Source organism: Medicago sativa, chromosome 4 (genome assembly GCF_051527215.1).
Source record: "Medicago sativa cultivar Bolivia chromosome 4, Bolivia_mono, whole genome shotgun sequence".
Taxonomy (NCBI): domain Eukaryota; kingdom Viridiplantae; phylum Streptophyta; class Magnoliopsida; order Fabales; family Fabaceae; genus Medicago; species Medicago sativa.
In genome coordinates, this window is record NC_140752.1 from 69,532,952 (window position 1) to 69,551,258 (window position 18,307).

At 34.0% G+C, this 18,307-nt stretch overlaps 2 protein-coding genes across 2 annotated transcripts; both read left to right on the forward strand.

The window, feature by feature from the left end:
• The first annotated feature begins 942 nt into the window (after window positions 1-942).
• Window positions 943-5,091, forward strand: APX3 (ascorbate peroxidase 3). Its single transcript, XM_085702765.1, has 9 exons — window positions 943-1,103; window positions 1,220-1,344; window positions 1,490-1,539; window positions 3,031-3,096; window positions 3,178-3,226; window positions 3,410-3,492; window positions 3,572-3,651; window positions 3,818-3,920; window positions 4,542-5,091. Exons 1-9 carry the CDS (start codon window positions 988-990, stop codon window positions 4,731-4,733), a joined length of 864 nt encoding a protein of 287 aa, XP_085558891.1. The 5' UTR covers window positions 943-987; the 3' UTR covers window positions 4,734-5,091.
• A 3,067-nt stretch (window positions 5,092-8,158) lies between these two features.
• MYB4 (myb domain protein 4) lies at window positions 8,159-9,697 on the forward strand. The gene is made up of 2 exons (XM_085702766.1): window positions 8,159-8,707; window positions 8,943-9,697. Exons 1-2 carry the CDS (start codon window positions 8,445-8,447, stop codon window positions 9,535-9,537), a joined length of 858 nt encoding a protein of 285 aa, XP_085558892.1. The 5' UTR covers window positions 8,159-8,444; the 3' UTR covers window positions 9,538-9,697.
• The last annotated feature ends 8,610 nt before the right edge of the window (window positions 9,698-18,307 follow it).

Genomic DNA, 18,307 nt, shown 5'->3' on the forward strand with positions numbered 1-18,307 from the left:
GGGACGAATTTTAATATAAATTGTTTTTGCAAGGTCTAAAACAAACCGTCGAGAACCATAAGCAAAAAGTGGTACATATGAAAGGATATTTCTTTTTTTGAGACTTGGTATCCGTTTTAAGGATTGTCCACTAACGAAGAGTTCAATTGAAGTTGGAGCAAAAACACTCTTTTGATTAACTCAACATAAAATTTTTAACATATGGGGGATTTAACCCTGAGATCCATCATCAGGGTTGTAAATTTTACAAGGATTAATACGTGTGCTTACTTTTTAGTCATGTTTGGAACAAGGTCTACAAATGGTTTATTGATGTCTACGATAGACAATGTGAGTGTTGCTTATCATTGTGATCAATTGTCTCTCTTTTTGTGTTTTTGCCTTTGCCTTTATTTTTATATAACCAATTCAAAGTACGATCTTGTAGAGAAGTTCCAACTACAACGGAGGATAACTTATAACTTAGAATGTATCATTCTAAAAATAAAACTTTTAGTGAGTTCAAAGTACTATTTTAGTGAATGTGCAGGTTATTAACCACTTTAAATTAATCGTTTGGTTAGGAAATTCTTCGTTTTGTAGTAAAACAGATGATTAAGTAAAAAATAATATTAATTTAATTTGATAATGAATGTTTTGTTTTTGTTTACAAAATTGCATCGATGATAATAGAAAAAAATGTGGAGTTTTGCAACAAAAAAAAAAATAATAGAGTGGTTGGTTTGCTTCAAGCGTGTAGGTAGGTAGTATCGTCCCTCAATTTTCTTCTTGCGCGAATTTGCAAGATCCACGTGTCAGTCAGTAGAAGAGTTCAAAGTCAGCAGAAAACGTGATTTGATTTGATTTCATTGGGAGTATCAACCACCCACCCATTCAGGCATTCACTACCACTTATCCATTTCCATTTCCATACAAAATCTCACTCTCACTTCTGCAACTCTTGTTTCGTTCTTTCCACCAAAATCAAACTCCGTTACTCCGTTAACAATGGCGTTCCCGGTAGTAGTAGACTCAGAGTATCTCAAGGAAATCGAAAAAGCTCGTCGCGATCTCCGTGCTCTCATCGCCAACAGAAACTGTGCTCCCCTCATGCTTCGCTTAGCGTAAGGGATTTCTCTTCATCTTCACATTTCCTTGTTTTTTTCCTTCCTTCCGATTTCGGTTTCTTACGTTCGTTAATTTCACGGTCAACGCTTTCGATTTTGTTAATCTGATTCAGGTGGCACGATGCTGGAACTTATGATGCAAAGACCAAGACCGGTGGACCTAATGGTTCTATTCGGAACGAGGAAGAGTTTTCTCATGGTGCTAATAATGGATTGAAGAAAGCTATTGATTTTTGCGGTATATATATTATTACTATTCTATTCTATTCTATTCAATTTAATCAATTTCACTTTCACTTTTTTGTTGTTGTAAAACTAGTATGAATATCATATAATATCATTGGTTTCCTTTCTAAGAGTTTTCTTGTTTTCTTATGTCACAGAGGAAGTGAAGGCAAAACATCCTAAGATCTCATATGCAGACCTTTATCAGGTGATTATTTACCTTCACTCACTTGTTATGTAAATCTGCAATAAATCCAATAATTTTGTGTTCAAGTGCTTTTGCTAGAAGTTGTAGAATGGGGTCAATGACTTTCAATTTTGTCTCGAGTGTGTGCAACATGATTTTGATTCTTTATGTTATGTCTATCGCGATTCGCTACACTCCTATTTCTGCTACATTGTTTGTGACTCTGGACACTCAAAACTTTGGGATTGCTGCTTTGCTTAGTTTTTCGTGCAGTGTTAGCTGGTATTAATTTACGCAGTTCTTGTTTCTATTTTGAAACTGAATCTCATTATTAGGTGGTTTGTATGAATCTTGAAGTTACATACATAGCATGCCCTTTGCTTAGATTAGTGCCCTGTTACACACAAGCTCTTTCCTCCCATGATGCATGACAATTCCGAACTATAATAATTGAATACTACAATAACAAAGAGATTGACTTGCTTTGCTTAGTTAATCATCTCACTGTGTTGTTCTGTTTGTTTTTTCTATTCTTTTTATGATTATGTGTTGTTTTTTTTCCCTTGTGCTTGTTTACCTCTTTAAGAAATTGTCTTCTACCCAAAGAAAAAAAGGGATGGTTGTTCTATTCAATCATTTACAGGCTTGGTTATCTTGCCTAATGCTGTAATACTTTGTGTGAGGTTTCAAGGTTTTTGACAAAGTTGTCAAGGATTATATTATGCCTTGAATTAGGATAAGGTGATTATTCTGTGATAAACCATTTGAAGGGGGAAAACTAATTTGTTTGCTCTTTACAAACTTCCATTTTCTGAACTCTTTATTTCATTAGTTCAGTTGTTTTATGTCATTTTGAGAGAATATGCATTTGTAATATATGAAGATTACAACAGCACCTTGTTCCCTTAAACAAATTTTGGCAACGTCCTGCCTCAATCATTTCAATGACACTGACCTGCTTCATACTACCAACAAGCCTTTCTTAGGCAAAAACGTGATGAAATAAAACTACATTTCTTGGTAGCTTTATGAAATCTGGAGTAATTACAGAAGTACACCTAAATTTTGATAGTTATGAAATGTATATAAGTGAAGCTCAAGTTCTTGTGTTGAGTTTCAAGTTTTCTTTTGTTAATAGTAATTTACATGTATCCAAACTTAGTGGCTAATATCTCTACAATGAAGTTGAATGCCGTTTGATTTTCATATATAGTAATTTTAAAAATTTGTAAGTGTTTCAAATTTACTTTTGAAAATCGAAGATTCCCTTAATTACTATGTAAGTGTCTATCAGAATCAAGACAGTGATCGGAGTTTCTTGCATATCACATATAAAGTGATTAAATCCGGTACATATTGAAATAGAGAGGAAGGAGGAGAATTATTTATCACTCATGCAGGGCATGCCTTGTATAAAACAAGATATGCACTTGTTAGTGAAGAACTAAACCAGCTGCGTCATAGATTACATGAATATGAAATAACAATTATTTCCTTCCTTTGTGCTTCCAGCTTGCGGGTGTTGTTGCAGTTGAGGTTACTGGGGGTCCCACAGTCAACTTTGTTCCTGGAAGAAGGGTATGTTGTGCAATACCTTTCGTTACAATATTAGTTATGAAATCCTGAACTTGTCATTCTCTAATTTTCTGTGTCATGTAGGATTCAAAAGTATGTACCAGAGATGGGCGGCTTCCTGATGCTAAACAAGGTGTGTTTCTAAATTATTGTCAGTGGTACAACAGTTTCGTTCACTTGGGCATGGTAAATAGCTTACCACTGCCTGTGAAAGGATTTTCTTTTCTCTGAATTCCCTACACATCAACAAAATTAAGAAATAATAAGATTAAGACTGTTATATGAAAGCATATAAACATGTCAATGCTATTGGTAGGTGTGTCGCATCTCCGTGATATCTTTTATCGTATGGGCTTGACTGACAAAGATATTGTTGCACTGTCTGGGGCACATACGCTGGTGATTCTCCTTTCTATATCTTTTTATTATTTGCTGTGATCGCGGCCATAAATTCTTATTTTATTTTCTGTGTTTCAAGGGAAGAGCACATCCAGAGAGATCCGGGTTTGATGGCCCTTGGACAGAGGACCCTCTGAAGTTTGATAACTCATATTTTCAGTAAGACTTACGTTGTGTGCATTATCATCAATTTTTTTGCTTTACTACGAGGACATTTGTAGATTTTCAGTTTTGCATCCCAATATTTTATTTTTATTTTTTAATTTTTATTTTGGATAAAGAGCTTGATTTTTTATTTACCGCTAAATATCTTTGTCAATATCAGGATACTTTTGGAAGAAGATTCTGCAGCTCTGCTTAAACTTCCAACAGACAGGGCTTTATTGGATGATCCTGAATTTCGCCGTTATGTTGAGCTGTATGCGAAGGTAATTGGGATTGTTTAATTAAAATAACATATACATAATCCCTGCTGAAAACTGATTTCATAAAGTGTTCTGCCAAATATGGGTTTCCAATAGCATTTTATAAGTCCATTTGTACTCTTGTTGCATTTGTTTATTGGATCAATCTTTTGATTGGAACTCATTGCATTAAGTAGGTTGATTAGTAGGTCCTTCCCAGTAAGCATTGTGCTTTGGAGTTTACTAATGCCATCTGCGATTATCACGATGTTTCATAAGATTTCCTACATGTGCTAATTGGGTGGAAAAACCAACAGCTTTCTTACTTAATATGTGATAGATATGAGCTCTTTATACCTGGCCAACTACTTAATACGTTGGTCTTGTTTTCCTTATGTTACAACTATTAAGGTTGAAGATCTACATTTAAACTAAATAACGTACTTATTAGATCATTTATATGTAGACTAACCTACCCAAAACATTCATGCCAATTTTCTGTTTTGCTAAAAAATAATCGAAGAAAATCAATAGTGGTTATTTGCGTCAAAGTTCTGAATTCTGTTGATCCATCATTAAATTAAATGAATCTGTCTGCTGTTTCATGTTTTTTCTTTCTTCTAATTCTAATTCTCCCTCTGGCAGGATGAGGATGCATTTTTTCGAGATTATGCTGAATCACATAAGAAACTTTCAGAGCTTGGCTTTGCACCAAGCTCAAAGGCAACTGCTCCTGTGGATGCAACCGTACTGGCACAAAGCGCTTTTGGAGTTGTAGCTGCCGCTGCAGTGGTGATCCTCGGTTACTTGTATGAAACTCACAAAAGAGGGAAGTAGACTTTGATCTGTTCAGCTCTGTTGGATGTCACGTCTGTGTGGCCCATAACGAGCAGTATTGGGTTCATTTTTGCAGTTCCAGTCTATGTTTTCTTAGTATCAATAAGAATATTGCTACATTCTACATCTATTGGGTATATGAATAGACTATAAATACAACTGAATACTCCAATTATGAGCAGCATCATAACTATTATGTACATAGAAATTTCAGTAGTCCCATTTACTTTCTCTTGAAGATCGGAAAAGGAGGATAGTTAATTTGTCGTGTTAGTGTATGCTGTTGTGAGTAAATCAGAATTTGAAAACAAAGAACTGTAATCAAGAAGAATTACTGCACGTGCGCCCGATGATCAATGTCGTGCCTTTGTCTTCGCTATGTGCCTTGCTTATAATTCCAACATAATGTACTGGCGGGGAGACAATCTGATCCATGTTTAACGCGGAAATCTTCAAAATTGGATATATTATAATTCTATATTACTAGTGGTTCACATATAATGGATACAAATGCAAATAGTCGGGGCACTGATATTTTTAAAAATAACACATTCAAGCAAGTTTTGAATATAGTGAAGGTGGCATAGAAGGTAGAACCACGTTAACTATGCAACTGTCATGGGGGGGAGTTTTGTAGAAGCAGATTGTCATGGTAATGACGGTTACTAATTCCTGTTAGATGACACTTGATGTCATGTGAATGCTTTTTTCTGAAGATCTAGTTGGTCTTCCTCTCATTATAGTATATCTCATGCATTATAATCAGCAGGCTGTAGAGCAATCTATTCTATTAAAATTTAAATGGGAAAAAGATGAAAAGCAGTAACAAAAGGAATAAAGGGAAGACTGCTAAATTACAACGTAAGACAGACGTTGAGGTAGAAGTAGAACGGAATCTGCCTGCAGAGTGGTGGTGTCTGCCAATAATGTTACATAATTAAAACAACAAAAGATATTCTCATTAATGTGAGGAAGGAAGGAAGGTTATTCTTGAATCCTGAATAATGACCTTTTTTAAATCTTATCCACCATATAGAATATAAACATAGCAGAAAAAGCATAACAAGTTCAGGAAGACACATGTGGAGGACAGCCCAAGAGGTAGGTAAGGGGCTCTCAGAAGTTAGGACTTTTAGGACAACCTCCCACTCCCACGAATACCTAAGCACATGACATACTCGTGTTGTTGTGCTGGCTGTCACCATACAAAAACAATCATGCAAATGCAAACCGTACGCCACAGTTTCTTTCTTTCTTTCTTACCTTCCATTCTATTTTATTCTATGCTGCATGAGCCAAGTTCATTATTCATTTTTTTAAATATTTTTTTTCCATGTGACCAGTGTTGCAATTGGTATACAAGACTAATTGAAGAGTTAAGGCCTTAGGTTGCTCCTCCTTTTTGGGTTAGCTAAGAAGGCCATTATAGAGTGATCTCTTTGTAATAATTACACCCAACCGATAGCGACCAAGGATGATGCTCTAAATTAAATTGATGTGAGTAGTTACGCGTTTCATCCATACATTTATTATTGGTAACTTTAGTATCATACGCACATTGCATCTTTTCGGTACCTATCCAACAGAGTTAGGTAGTGCTGTTGCCTCACCGAATAAAATAAACATTTCATTTAAATATTGCAATTATATGCTCATCATCTTAGTTGAGTTGTTCATTCTCATTAAAATCATACAGACAGAACCATTTTCTTTTGCACATTAACACGAAAGAGGTATGTAAATTGAATGTGGTTAAAACTTAAAATGAAAAATGTCGTGAAAATCAAGCATAGAAATTGTATGTTTTCATAAAATTCACTGATATATTATACTATGGACATATAAAATGATTAGTTACATGGGTGTGGTACTATAAATCATGTCAATGTTCAACAAACAGTTGAGGGGATACTTGGACTTTTGAATTGATAGTACAGTCAAAAAGGTGAAAAAGTGGTAAAATACTTCCAAAAATTTACCCATGTGGACTGAATCTTTTTCAACCCTCATGTTCTTCCCTCCTTGAAAGCTATTTGTACCTATGAATATTAATTTCAAATCCGATTCGGTCACGATTTCCATGCATTCACGTAGTCAGAGTTCTAGTGTCTGTTGGATCAACATTGAACATTTTAGATTTTAATCTCATTATTTTGATATTTTATAAAAATCAAAATATGCATTGATGTATCCTTCTATTTCGATACAACGACCACCGATGCATTGAATGCGTAAATACATAGAATTCAAATTCTATTCATTCTTACCATCCACTTGACTGTTATAATATCAAACTTGAGAAGAAGATGACAACAAAAAGGTAAATGAGGCCCCCCAATCCCAACCTTTTCTCATGCTATACTTTTCCTAAACTTGCATCATAAGGTTTGGGAAAAAGAAAAATTGAAAAGTGGAAGGTGAACCAAAGCCAATGTACAACCACAACTACAACCACACTCATTTGGCATTTCCTATTCTCCCCATCTCTTATTTCACCATCTTAATTTCTTTGAAACCAACCTCAACACTTCTAGAAACCTATCTATTTGATCTACCCTCTCCCTCTCTCTCATGAATGATAATGCACCAATAGAATAAAGAACCACAACTACCATTACCATCTCTATATTTCCTCACATGAATACCCAACTACTAAGACATTTCTTTCAGGGAATTGCCAATTACAACTAACTTACCGAAATTGCAAATTTTTTTAAGGCAAATTTGAACCTACATGAGGCTTATGTTTTGGTTGGTTAATTATCCATATTTGAATTTAAATCATGTATACATTATAATACTACTGTATTCCTACGTTGGGTGGGATTTCCATGTGACTAATAAAAATAAAAAATTGATTAATTAGCATATGGCACCCTCTTAGCATTTCCTTTATAAAATAAATAAAGTGGTGGAAAGATGAGAGGTTATAACTTTCTAAGATGATAATAAGAATCAATCAAATTCATTAGTGAAATTAAGGTAGTTAGATCTCAATCAAACTTTAATTTGGTTTCATGGATCTGATGTTATGTTCTGTAAATGAAATACTAACAATTTCTTTAATTACGGAGGTGCCTTACTCATTACATAACACCAGCTAGACATTTTATTAATCAATTATTGAAGAAAAAAATTTGGTGACTGAATTTTTTTAATAATTTTTTAAAAGCTTAAGGTTAAATTGACAAGTTAGAGTTTTATAATAGAGATTAATAAAGCGTATAAGATATGAATTGGTGTTTCTCTCTCTTTTTTTCTTAAAAGAGGCAAGTGATCACATCTTGTCTTTGCCTTGCCCATACTTTAATATATTCTACTTTACACCAACCTGAAGGTAACCCATAGTTAATGTCTTTTTAACCCGTTATATCATTGATGCAAAGAAACTATATAAATATATATCATATCATAATATCATAGATAGAGAAATAGCCAACAACAGCCACTCTCTTTAACCTGTCTCACCAACTCACATCTAGAAGCAATTTTTGAGTCTTTTTTTTTCTCTCTCTTTATCTATCTCTCTGTCCCCTTCTCCCTTGAGGTCAAAGTCCCTATATAATCATACCTCAACTTCTTCTTAGACTGGCTTTGTTCTTTAAGCAACAAAACAAACACAAATTTCTCAATATCCTATATAATTCAAAATTTCAAAAGTGAAACAAACACACAAAGAAAATAGAACAACACAAGTTACTTAACTCAAATATGGGAAGATCACCTTGTTGTGAAAAAGCTCATACAAACAAAGGAGCATGGACAAAAGAAGAAGATGATAGACTTATATCATATATTAGGGCACATGGTGAAGGTTGTTGGAGATCTCTCCCTAAAGCAGCTGGCTTACTCCGATGTGGTAAAAGTTGCCGTCTCCGGTGGATTAACTATCTCAGGCCAGACCTTAAACGTGGTAACTTCACAGAAGAAGAAGATGAACTCATCATCAAACTCCATAGTCTTCTTGGTAACAAGTAAGTTTCAAATTTCAATATTCCAATAAAAACAACATTCTTCAACACCCTTTTATTCTCTGTAGCACATGCACTTCTGATAGAAGGGGTCGTGACACAATTCAATTAATTCATTTTTCAAATTCTTACTACTGGCGCGACCGTGTCAGTGTTGTGTCTGGTGTCTGTGTGTCTAGGGCTTGATAGCATTTGATACTATGAACTAAATTTTAATTCTTTCTCTTCTTTCTTTTAGATGGTCTTTGATAGCTGGAAGATTACCAGGAAGAACAGATAATGAGATAAAGAATTATTGGAACACTCATATAAGAAGAAAGCTTTTGAATAGAGGAATTGACCCTGCTACTCATAGGCCTTTAAACGAAGTTTCTCATTCTCAATCTCAATCACAATCTCAAACTCTTCATCTTCAAAATCAAGAAGCTGTTACTATAGCTGTAGCAGCATCTACATCAGCTCCCACTGCTACAAAAACCCTACCAACAACTATATCTTTTGCATCATCCATCAAACAAGAACAATATCATCATCATCATCAAGAAATGAACACAAACATGGTTAAAGGGTTGGTTTTAGAACGTTGTCCTGATTTGAATCTTGAGCTAACAATTAGTCCACCACGTGTTCAAGAACACGATGAACAATTCAGAAACAGAGAGAGGAACAATCTCTGTTTTGTTTGTAGTTTGGGTTTGCAGAATAGTAAGGATTGTACCTGTGATGAAATTGTTGGAAATTCTAGCAGTGGAAATGGTTCTACTGCACCTGCTTATGATTTCTTGGGTTTGAAAGGTGGTGTTTGGGATTACAAAGGCTTAGAAATGAAATGAAATGAAATATGAAAAAATAGCTAGTGTTGTGAGAGAATGAAATTCCATTAATTTTGAATACCTCTCTCTTATTTTTTTCCTTCTTCTTATCTAATTTGTATAAATAATTAGTTATTGATGCATAAGATATAGTATCAGTATAGCTGAACATTATTGGCTATTTTTTTTTGCCTCGTTACTTTCATCTATATTCTATTTCTTCTTGTTTCCTATTTATTTTTTCCTGTTAATTTTGTTATGATTATTGATTAATCAATTTTTAGACAGGCAATATAAAAATATGATGGTGAATTTGAATTTGAATTTGATTTTGAGTTTGAGTTTGAGTTTTGTACTTCATGTATGAGTTGACACACTTATTTTTTATCTACAGGAATCGATCTTTCCTAATGGAATGAGTAATGACTAATGACAGCTCTTTTAATTATATTTAACTGCATAATCACATTCCAAGTCATGACTATTCTTATCTTAATTATTTAATTGGTAAGTTAATTAATGGATTAATTTAATTTATATCATGAGCTTATGCTGCTAGCCAGGTTTTGGGTGTCTATTTCTTCGCAACTTCACATGCATCAATCAAACAATTGCGCTAAGAATCCCTCCAACTTCAAATTCTCTTTCTTTATTTTCTTATTGAATATTGTTGTTATTATATATATGCATTCATGTGTCACAAATATTATAGACCATTAAGTCCTAGTGTATAATCTTTATTTCCCTTTTTCTTCCGCATTGAAATCTATTTTTAGATTCTTTTGGACTTTTGAAGACTTTTAGGGTTGTCTTTTTTGGAGAAAAAGAAAAAAGAAAAGGGAGTTGATAGGTATATTCATGTTTACTTGAGTGGATAAGCTGTGAGAGGAGGAGAGAAATTCTTCACATACAATGGCGGTATACCTAATTATTATTTTTAAAATGCTACGTACAATATACATCTACCATGTGTATTGTTTTATTTTATTCATTTCATCTAGTTTTTAATACTTGCACATCAATTTTTTTTCAAAAAAAAAAACTTGCACATCAATTTTTATTTTTCTATAGACCCGCTTCACTGAAATAATTTTATTTGAGACGTGTCAAACACTAAATATAAATACATCTTTTATTTTTAATTCGAACTTTAGCTTATCATGCAAGTTAATTCTCATCCCCTAGACATATTTTCAGGGGTTTAGATCATCTCTATCTATAACTTTTACCATTTGTTACAATTTGGAGAGAGATAGATACAAAAAAAATAAGTGGTGGGTCCTATCACTAAGTGGATCCCACCATCATTATTTTTTATGTGTGTATATCTCTCCAAATTGCAACAAATGAAAAAATTTATAAATGGAGAGGATCTTGACCCTAATTTCAGTTGATACTTGTTTATTGATTTTATTATTATACATATATTCTTCTTAATATGAGGGGAAATATCAATATGTGGCATAGTCATGTGCACGCAAAAATGCACCATTATTTTTAATTCTATCTTGCTTGTTTCCACTTGCTCTCAATAATAGTAAGCTCAACAATACATATCAAGAAATGAAACATAATAATATAACATTATCTAAAACGTGAAATGACGAAGCATTGTCCTTATAGTACCACATGCATCATTCTACCAACCTCCTAACAATTATTTATTTCGTTAGGCCTTCTTCCAACCGACTTCTTAACTTTGGCATGTATGCATGTGAACCTACCTAGGTTTTGCCTTTCTTTATTTTACCTTACACATATCCACTATACACTATGCTCTTCTAAATTTAGTGGTACATTCGGGAGGAAATGTCTACACGCCATATAATATTTACAACTAAGTTATTGAGACATGAATTAGACAAGTAAAATCTAAAAGAAAAATTATTTATTACTTAGGTTAATAGAGGTAGTTGAAAATTCCACCCATATCATCTATGACTTGACTTCTTTTAAAATTAGAGCTCAAATTAATTTATAAAAGAGACACCCTCACATTACAAGTCGAGTTTGTAAAAAATTAATTAAGACACAGTGTAAAATCTAATATGAAATTAAAGTTTGTGATTAAGATCATCTACCATTTATATCTATACATCAAACTCAATAATTCTAAACGTAAGAAGTGTATTGAAAAACCTCAAATCTTATATATAATAGTAGATGTTAAAAAAATATAAGTCTCACATAAAATAGTGATGAAGTTAGAAAGAATGAGTTTTGAAAAGATATACACATTTCATTTTACAAACCAGTTCAGTAAGGATGTATTAGATTCAATATAAAACATTCAATATAAAACCTAAGTGTGAAACTCTACTAATATAATATGTTTTTATAAAAAAAACCTTGAAGATATATTGGATCCAACGAAAGTCCAGCACTATTAATTATATTAGGTACTTTGGTTTCATCATATATATAATTAAACATAGCAGCGGTTGAGTTGTACTCACTATAGCCAAGTAAGTATATAACATGTAACATTGTAACAAAATATGTGTCCTTGGTTTGGTATTTAAAGAATGTTTTGCACTGGTTTAGCTAAAGTAAATGTAACTGCGAAAATTTCTATTCTCTTCCAATTTTCGGTTCAAATTGTGCAATTTGCTAGCTTTGGTGCGAGTATTCTTTCTAGCAACATTATTGCGTGTTGACGATATATAAGGAACTTTTTAATAGGTAAATGGCATAAATCACATTTAAAGTTGGGAACAACTAAAATAAAATGGGTAGTGAATTGATCCTACCTACCATTCAAATGGCATAAATCACATTTAACTCGAGGTCATGTCGTGGGGTCAGAGAGCAATTCGATTGGATTGGGGCATGTTCTGGGTGGCTTGGAATAATGAGGATGTTTTCCCCCAACCTAAATACTTAACCATAAATATAATTGCATAGATATTAGGAAATTATGCATCCAAAAAGAGAGGAAATTATCAATCAAATTTTAAAAATATCAGAATAAATTTTTTGCATGTCGATCTTTATAAATTATCATTTTTTTTGACAGTATTTATAAATCATCATTGATCAGTTGTTTTATAAGTATATGTATTTTTTTAGAGCTTGATATCATAGACTATAAGTGTAATTAAGTTTTTCACATTCATCAAATTACATCTTATTATTTAGATATTAATTTTTGAAAATATTATAGGAACTATTATAATAATGTGATGTAATAGTGTACCAAAAAAAAGTGATGTAATAGTAAAACAAGAGTAGATATATGTGCAAAAAATTTATATTGATTCGATCAAAAACAACTTTTTATATATGTTATATTCCACATCATTTATTTTATTTTTTAAAACTAAAATAATGAAAAGTATTGAAAATGAAAACATGAATGGATTTCATTACCAATTTTGAGCCATAATTAATCGGTTTTCATGGTTCATATTATTCTTGTGAGTATTCAATGTTTTTGGATTATATGGTTCGATGTCTAACTAGTTCGATTGATTAAGTCAATTCGGTCCTACTTTAAAAAAAAATAATAATATAAATAATTTATGAATTTTAGATATTCACTAGATTACAAGAAGAGACTCAAAATACTTATGCACTACTTACAAATTACTCCACTATTTACTATTGCTACTATGTAGTAAATTTAACGTATATGAGAGATATACTTGCTTGGATACAAACTCAAATAAATATATTTGAATACACACACAAAATCATAAAAATAAAATAAAATTGAATAATGTCAATTGATATGATTAAATAATTTTTTTTAATTTTTTTCATTTCATGTGAGGATGTGCTTAACAATATTGATTTTGTAATTGTATACATCAAAGTATTTCTCACATTCCTTAAAAAAAGTATTTCTCACATAGTAATTGTATCCATCAAAGTATTTCTCACATATGCGGATTAAAAATCACATCTTTATATTTCATTAAAACAGTCATATCTTTATCGATTAGATCAATTTTGTTCATCTTTTATATTAAAATTGCCATACTGTTTAAAAAAAATAAATGATTGCGATATTGTCTCATGGATATACTTGAAACAAAATATTATTTCATACTAATTTTTTATCATATGCCTGGATTTCATAAAACAAACGACTTCAACAATATATCTTCACCCAAAATATTATAACATTGAGTATATGGATCTCCTATCTTATATATCCAACAATTCTAGTCGATATAATATTTAACTGCTCATTTGAATTCTAACAATCTCTCTTTCAAATGCGAGTCATCCACATCAACAACATGTTCCACACTAGGATCCCATTATCGCTATCCCACCGAACCTAACCAAGCTCTGATACCTCTTGTTGGGGAGTTTAGGGAGCACTCGGCAATAAACTAATTGTTCAAGACCACTAAGAAACTTTGACACCACATTTTTATTGAAAATTTTAAGATGTTGGGTGGACATGTGGTGTCAAAGTCTCTTAGTTGTCTTGAACGATTAACAAATTACCGCTCCCGACACTCTCTGGTATCCTCAACATAAACATAAAGGATACAACGTTAGTTTGATAATTGAAGTGGAACAACTAAGAAATATAGTAATAAAGAGTTAATTATCTGTTTATACAATTATTTTTGAAACACGTTTTTTCTTCGAGCAATGATATTTGAACAACCATTTGGTACAACTTATTTGACAACCTTCATTTTCTCTTTTTTCATTGGTCAAAAACAATGGAGAGAGAAAAAGGAAGAGATAGAGTAAGAATATAATGTGAGTATAAGAGAGAAAATTGTCACAAAATGGTTGTACAAATATCATTTTTCTTTTTCTTCTTAACATTATGAGTATAAAAGAGTTATTTTAAAAGTTGTTAAGAGTTAATAGTGTTTTTCACCCTGTAATATATACCATTTTCGGTTTTCGCCCCTGTAAAATTTTCGGTTTGATTTGCATCCTTGCAAAAAATAAAAAATGAAAAAAAATGTCAAATCAGCGCCACGTAAGCGAATTTGTTGAGTTGGACGGGGGAGGGGTGTTTTCTGAAAAGAAAAAATGTTTTACAAGGATGCAAATCAAACCGAAAATTTTACAGGAACGAAAACCGAAAATAAGAGCCAGTTGTTACATGAGTGAAAAACACTATTAACCCAGTTGTTAAAAACAGTTGTATAAGTATTGTTGCGAATTCGATGAGAAAACACACCAATAACAAACTTGATGTGTGGAGCAAGGGATAATTAAGCAACCAATATCAAAGTGAATTGCAATTAAACAAGCAAAAGTAGAAAAACAGCGAGAGAAAAGCAGAGAGAACACAAAAGAATCTGTTTACCCAGTTCGGTCCAAATTGACCTAGTCTGGGGGAGAGAGCAGCCCTCCGTTCCACTATATGATGAGTAACGTTACAAAAGAGATTTCAATGGGTTACAAGAATAAGTCTCCCGCCTAATTCTACCCAAATCCCAGCCTCTTCCCGTAACCAAGAGACTCAATCCTAATAGTGTTTCCCAAGGTGAATCAACCTTCAAACCCTAGTTTGTTGCCAAGAGACAAACTCTATACAAACCCTAGTTTGATTTCTAAACCCTTGTTTCAGCCCCCTCTATCTCTCTCTAAATAGTCTGATACAAGGCCTATATTTATAGTAGAAGAAACTCCCATAAAATTGTAACAAATCTGGCCCAAAAATACGTTTCTGAAAAATAACAGCACGCGAAATCGGCCACCGATTTTCCAAATCGGCCACCGATTTTTCCCGAACAGAAAGCCTCCCAAAAGGCAGCCAAAATCGGCCACCGATTTTCCAAATCGGCCACCGATTTGTACTTTCAGCAAACATCAATTTTGGCCTCCAAACTCCAATTTTGAGTCACTTTCACAACAATCTCCACCTTGACTCCAAATTAGTGATGATGCCCATTTAACATCAACACCTTGCTGCTCTTTCCCTTGCTTCCCACTACGCCGAGTAGCTCCACAAGTTTACACCTTAATCTCTTCAATCATCGGAATGCCTTCCGCCCCTTTGAAGATCCTTGTGTCCAAACTACTCAAGGAATTTTAGGTAGTTCCACAAGTACACACCTTAACCTCTTCAGCCATCGGAATGTCTTCCGCCTTCTCGAAGATCCTTGTATCCAAACTACACTAGGAATTTCAGGTAGTTCTACAAGACTACACCATACCTCTTCAATACGAGACATCTCCCGCTTCCTTGAAGATCACCTTGCATCCAATCACCCTTGGACTTTTAGGGTAATTCCACAAGCCGTGCTATACATTCTTCAACCTCCGGAATGCCTTCCGTCTTCATGAAGAAAACCCTTGCTCACCACTAGAGCATAGCACCCAAGGTCCTCCATAGTCGTACCACTCCCGGTGTATTCAACTCCACCTAAAGCTGAGCTTCCAACCTCTCAACTAGCAAATGAGTACATCCCACTATGTCTTCCTTGAACCTCCACCTCAACCGGTAGATCATGAGTATTCTTACCACCGCCTCTCCAGGCTGATGTTGAGTGTTTAACGTCTCTCCAGACGATCACCGCTCTACCAGGCATCACCCCCAAGGTGAGAAACATCACCTTCATCCTCTAAACAACACACCATCAAAGCACCTGCATCCTCATAACCCTCAGAGACAATTTGTACGGAATTACCATTAATCTCCGGACAATCCTTCTTGAAGTGACCCATCTTGTTACACTTAAAGCATTTAAACTTTGTCTTGTTACTACTCTTTCCCCGGTTACCTCTACCTCCACCATTCCCTCTTGAAACACTTAGGCCTTCCCCGTTTTCATCAACTCTCAAGTCCTTCGACTTAGTCAACTCCTTGGTTCTCAAAGCTGCTTGAACTTCTTCCAAGGTAACAGTGCCTTCTTTTCCATAGAGCATGGTATCTTTAAACGACTCAAAAGATCTAGGTAGAGCACACAACAAGAGTATAGCTTTATCTTCATCCTCAAGATTCACCTCAATATTCTCCAAGTCATCAAGGATTTTGTTGAACTCCGTAAGTTGCTCCACGATGGCCTTTGACTCCACCATCTTGAATGAGTAGAGTTGTTGCTTTAGGAATTGCCGATGAGCCAAAGACTTTGTCATATACAAAGATTCCAACTTTGCCCACATCGATGCCGCGGTTGGTTCCTTTGCTACTTCTCTCAAAACTTTATCTCCGAGGCACAAGACAATGGCACTCCTGGCCTTGTCCACCATCTCGGTCTTCTCCGCTCGTGTCATGGTGACCGGTAACGAACCTTCACCCTTCAAAGCTTTCTCACACTTCTGTTGTATTAACACCGCTTCCATCTTTACCTTCCATAACCCAAAATCGTTATCGCCGGTAAACTTCTCAATATCCCACTTCGAACCCATGGTACTAGATTATCCTTTGACCTTGCCCCACGGTGGGCGCCAATTGTTGCGAATTCGATGAGAAAACACACCAATAACAAACTTGATGTGTGGATCAAGGGATAATTAAGCAACCAATATCAAAGTGAATTGCAATTAAACAAGCAAAAGTAGAAAAACAGCGAGAGAAAAGCAGAGAGAACACAAAAGAATCTGTTTACCCAGTTCGGTCCAAATTGACCTAGTCTGGGGGAGAGAGCAGCCCTCCGTTCCACTATATGATGAGTAACGTTACAAAAGAGATTTCAATGGGTTACAAGAATAAGTCTCCCGCCTAATTCTACCCAAATCCCAGCCTCTTCCCGTAACCAAGAGACTCAATCCTAATAGTGTTTCCCAAGGTGAATCAACCTTCAAACCCTAGTTTGTTGCCAAGAGACAAACTCTATACAAACCCTAGTTTGATTTCTAAACCCTTGTTTCAGCCCCCTCTATCTCTCTCTAAATAGTCTGATACAAGGCCTATATTTATAGTAGAAGAAACTCCCATAAAATTGTAACAAATCTGGCCCAAAAATACGTTTCTGAAAAATAACAGCACGCGAAATCGGCCACCGATTTTCCAAATCGGCCACCGATTTTTCCCGAACAGAAAGCCTCCCAAAAGGCAGCCAAAATCGGCCACCGATTTTCCAAATCGGCCACCGATTTGTACTTTCAGCAAACATCAATTTTGGCCTCCAAACTCCAATTTTGAGTCACTTTCACAACAAGTATCGTTTAAGAGAGCCTAATCTAACAAAAATATCTCAAAACAAACTAAGTGCGTTTATCAAAAGTAGTGTAAGACATATATATCTTAGATAACAATAAGCAGAAAAGGACATAGCGGGTGGTAGCTAATTTCCAACCAGATCCCAAAAACTATGGCCTTCCCACAGGCACAGATAATGGGGAGTCACTTTTCAACCATCAAACCCAACCCTCTCCTTTTTCTTTTTCAAAGGTGTTAGGTAGAGATATTAGAAGCTTCCACAATATATATATTTTTATTAATTATTTTACTATTCTCAAGCCTGGATATCTTATTGATGTATAAACCTTGAGAGAGAATGGTTAGAAAAATTTGATGTGATGATATATTGATGTAATAAGAAGAGATAACCAGAGTGTATGAAATTTAAAGTTGCTCTAAGTAAATAGAATGAAACGAAAAAAGATTATGCGAGCTTTTTATCACATTTTTAACACCTTTTTATTGATTAAAAATTATATATATTTTACATTAATTTATGTGGTACTACATAATTTAAGATAAATTTCAACAAATAAAAGAGTTTTTACACGAGTGCTTCCGAAACATTTTTTTTATGAATAAAAGAGTACTACATTAAATACATAAATTTTCTTAAAAACTTATCATTTAAAGTCCTTAAAAGTGTTTTAAGGACATTTATTTGCGATCACTTATATTCTAAGG

What these genes read in the sequence shown, in the direction of transcription:
- APX3 (XM_085702765.1), top strand. Translation starts at nt 988, where the DNA reads ATGGCGTTCCCGGTAGTAGTAGACTCAGAGTATCTCAAGGAAATCGAA. An exon ending in CCCCTCATGCTTCGCTTAGC is followed by an intron (nt 1,104 to 1,219) that starts GTAAGGGATTTC and finishes AATCTGATTCAG; the next exon opens with GTGGCACGATGCTGGAACTT. An exon ending in GAAAGCTATTGATTTTTGCG is followed by an intron (nt 1,345 to 1,489) that starts GTATATATATTA and finishes CTTATGTCACAG; the next exon opens with AGGAAGTGAAGGCAAAACAT.
- MYB4 (XM_085702766.1), top strand. Translation starts at nt 8,445, where the DNA reads ATGGGAAGATCACCTTGTTGTGAAAAAGCTCATACAAACAAAGGAGCA. An exon ending in CATAGTCTTCTTGGTAACAA is followed by an intron (nt 8,708 to 8,942) that starts GTAAGTTTCAAA and finishes TCTTTCTTTTAG; the next exon opens with ATGGTCTTTGATAGCTGGAA.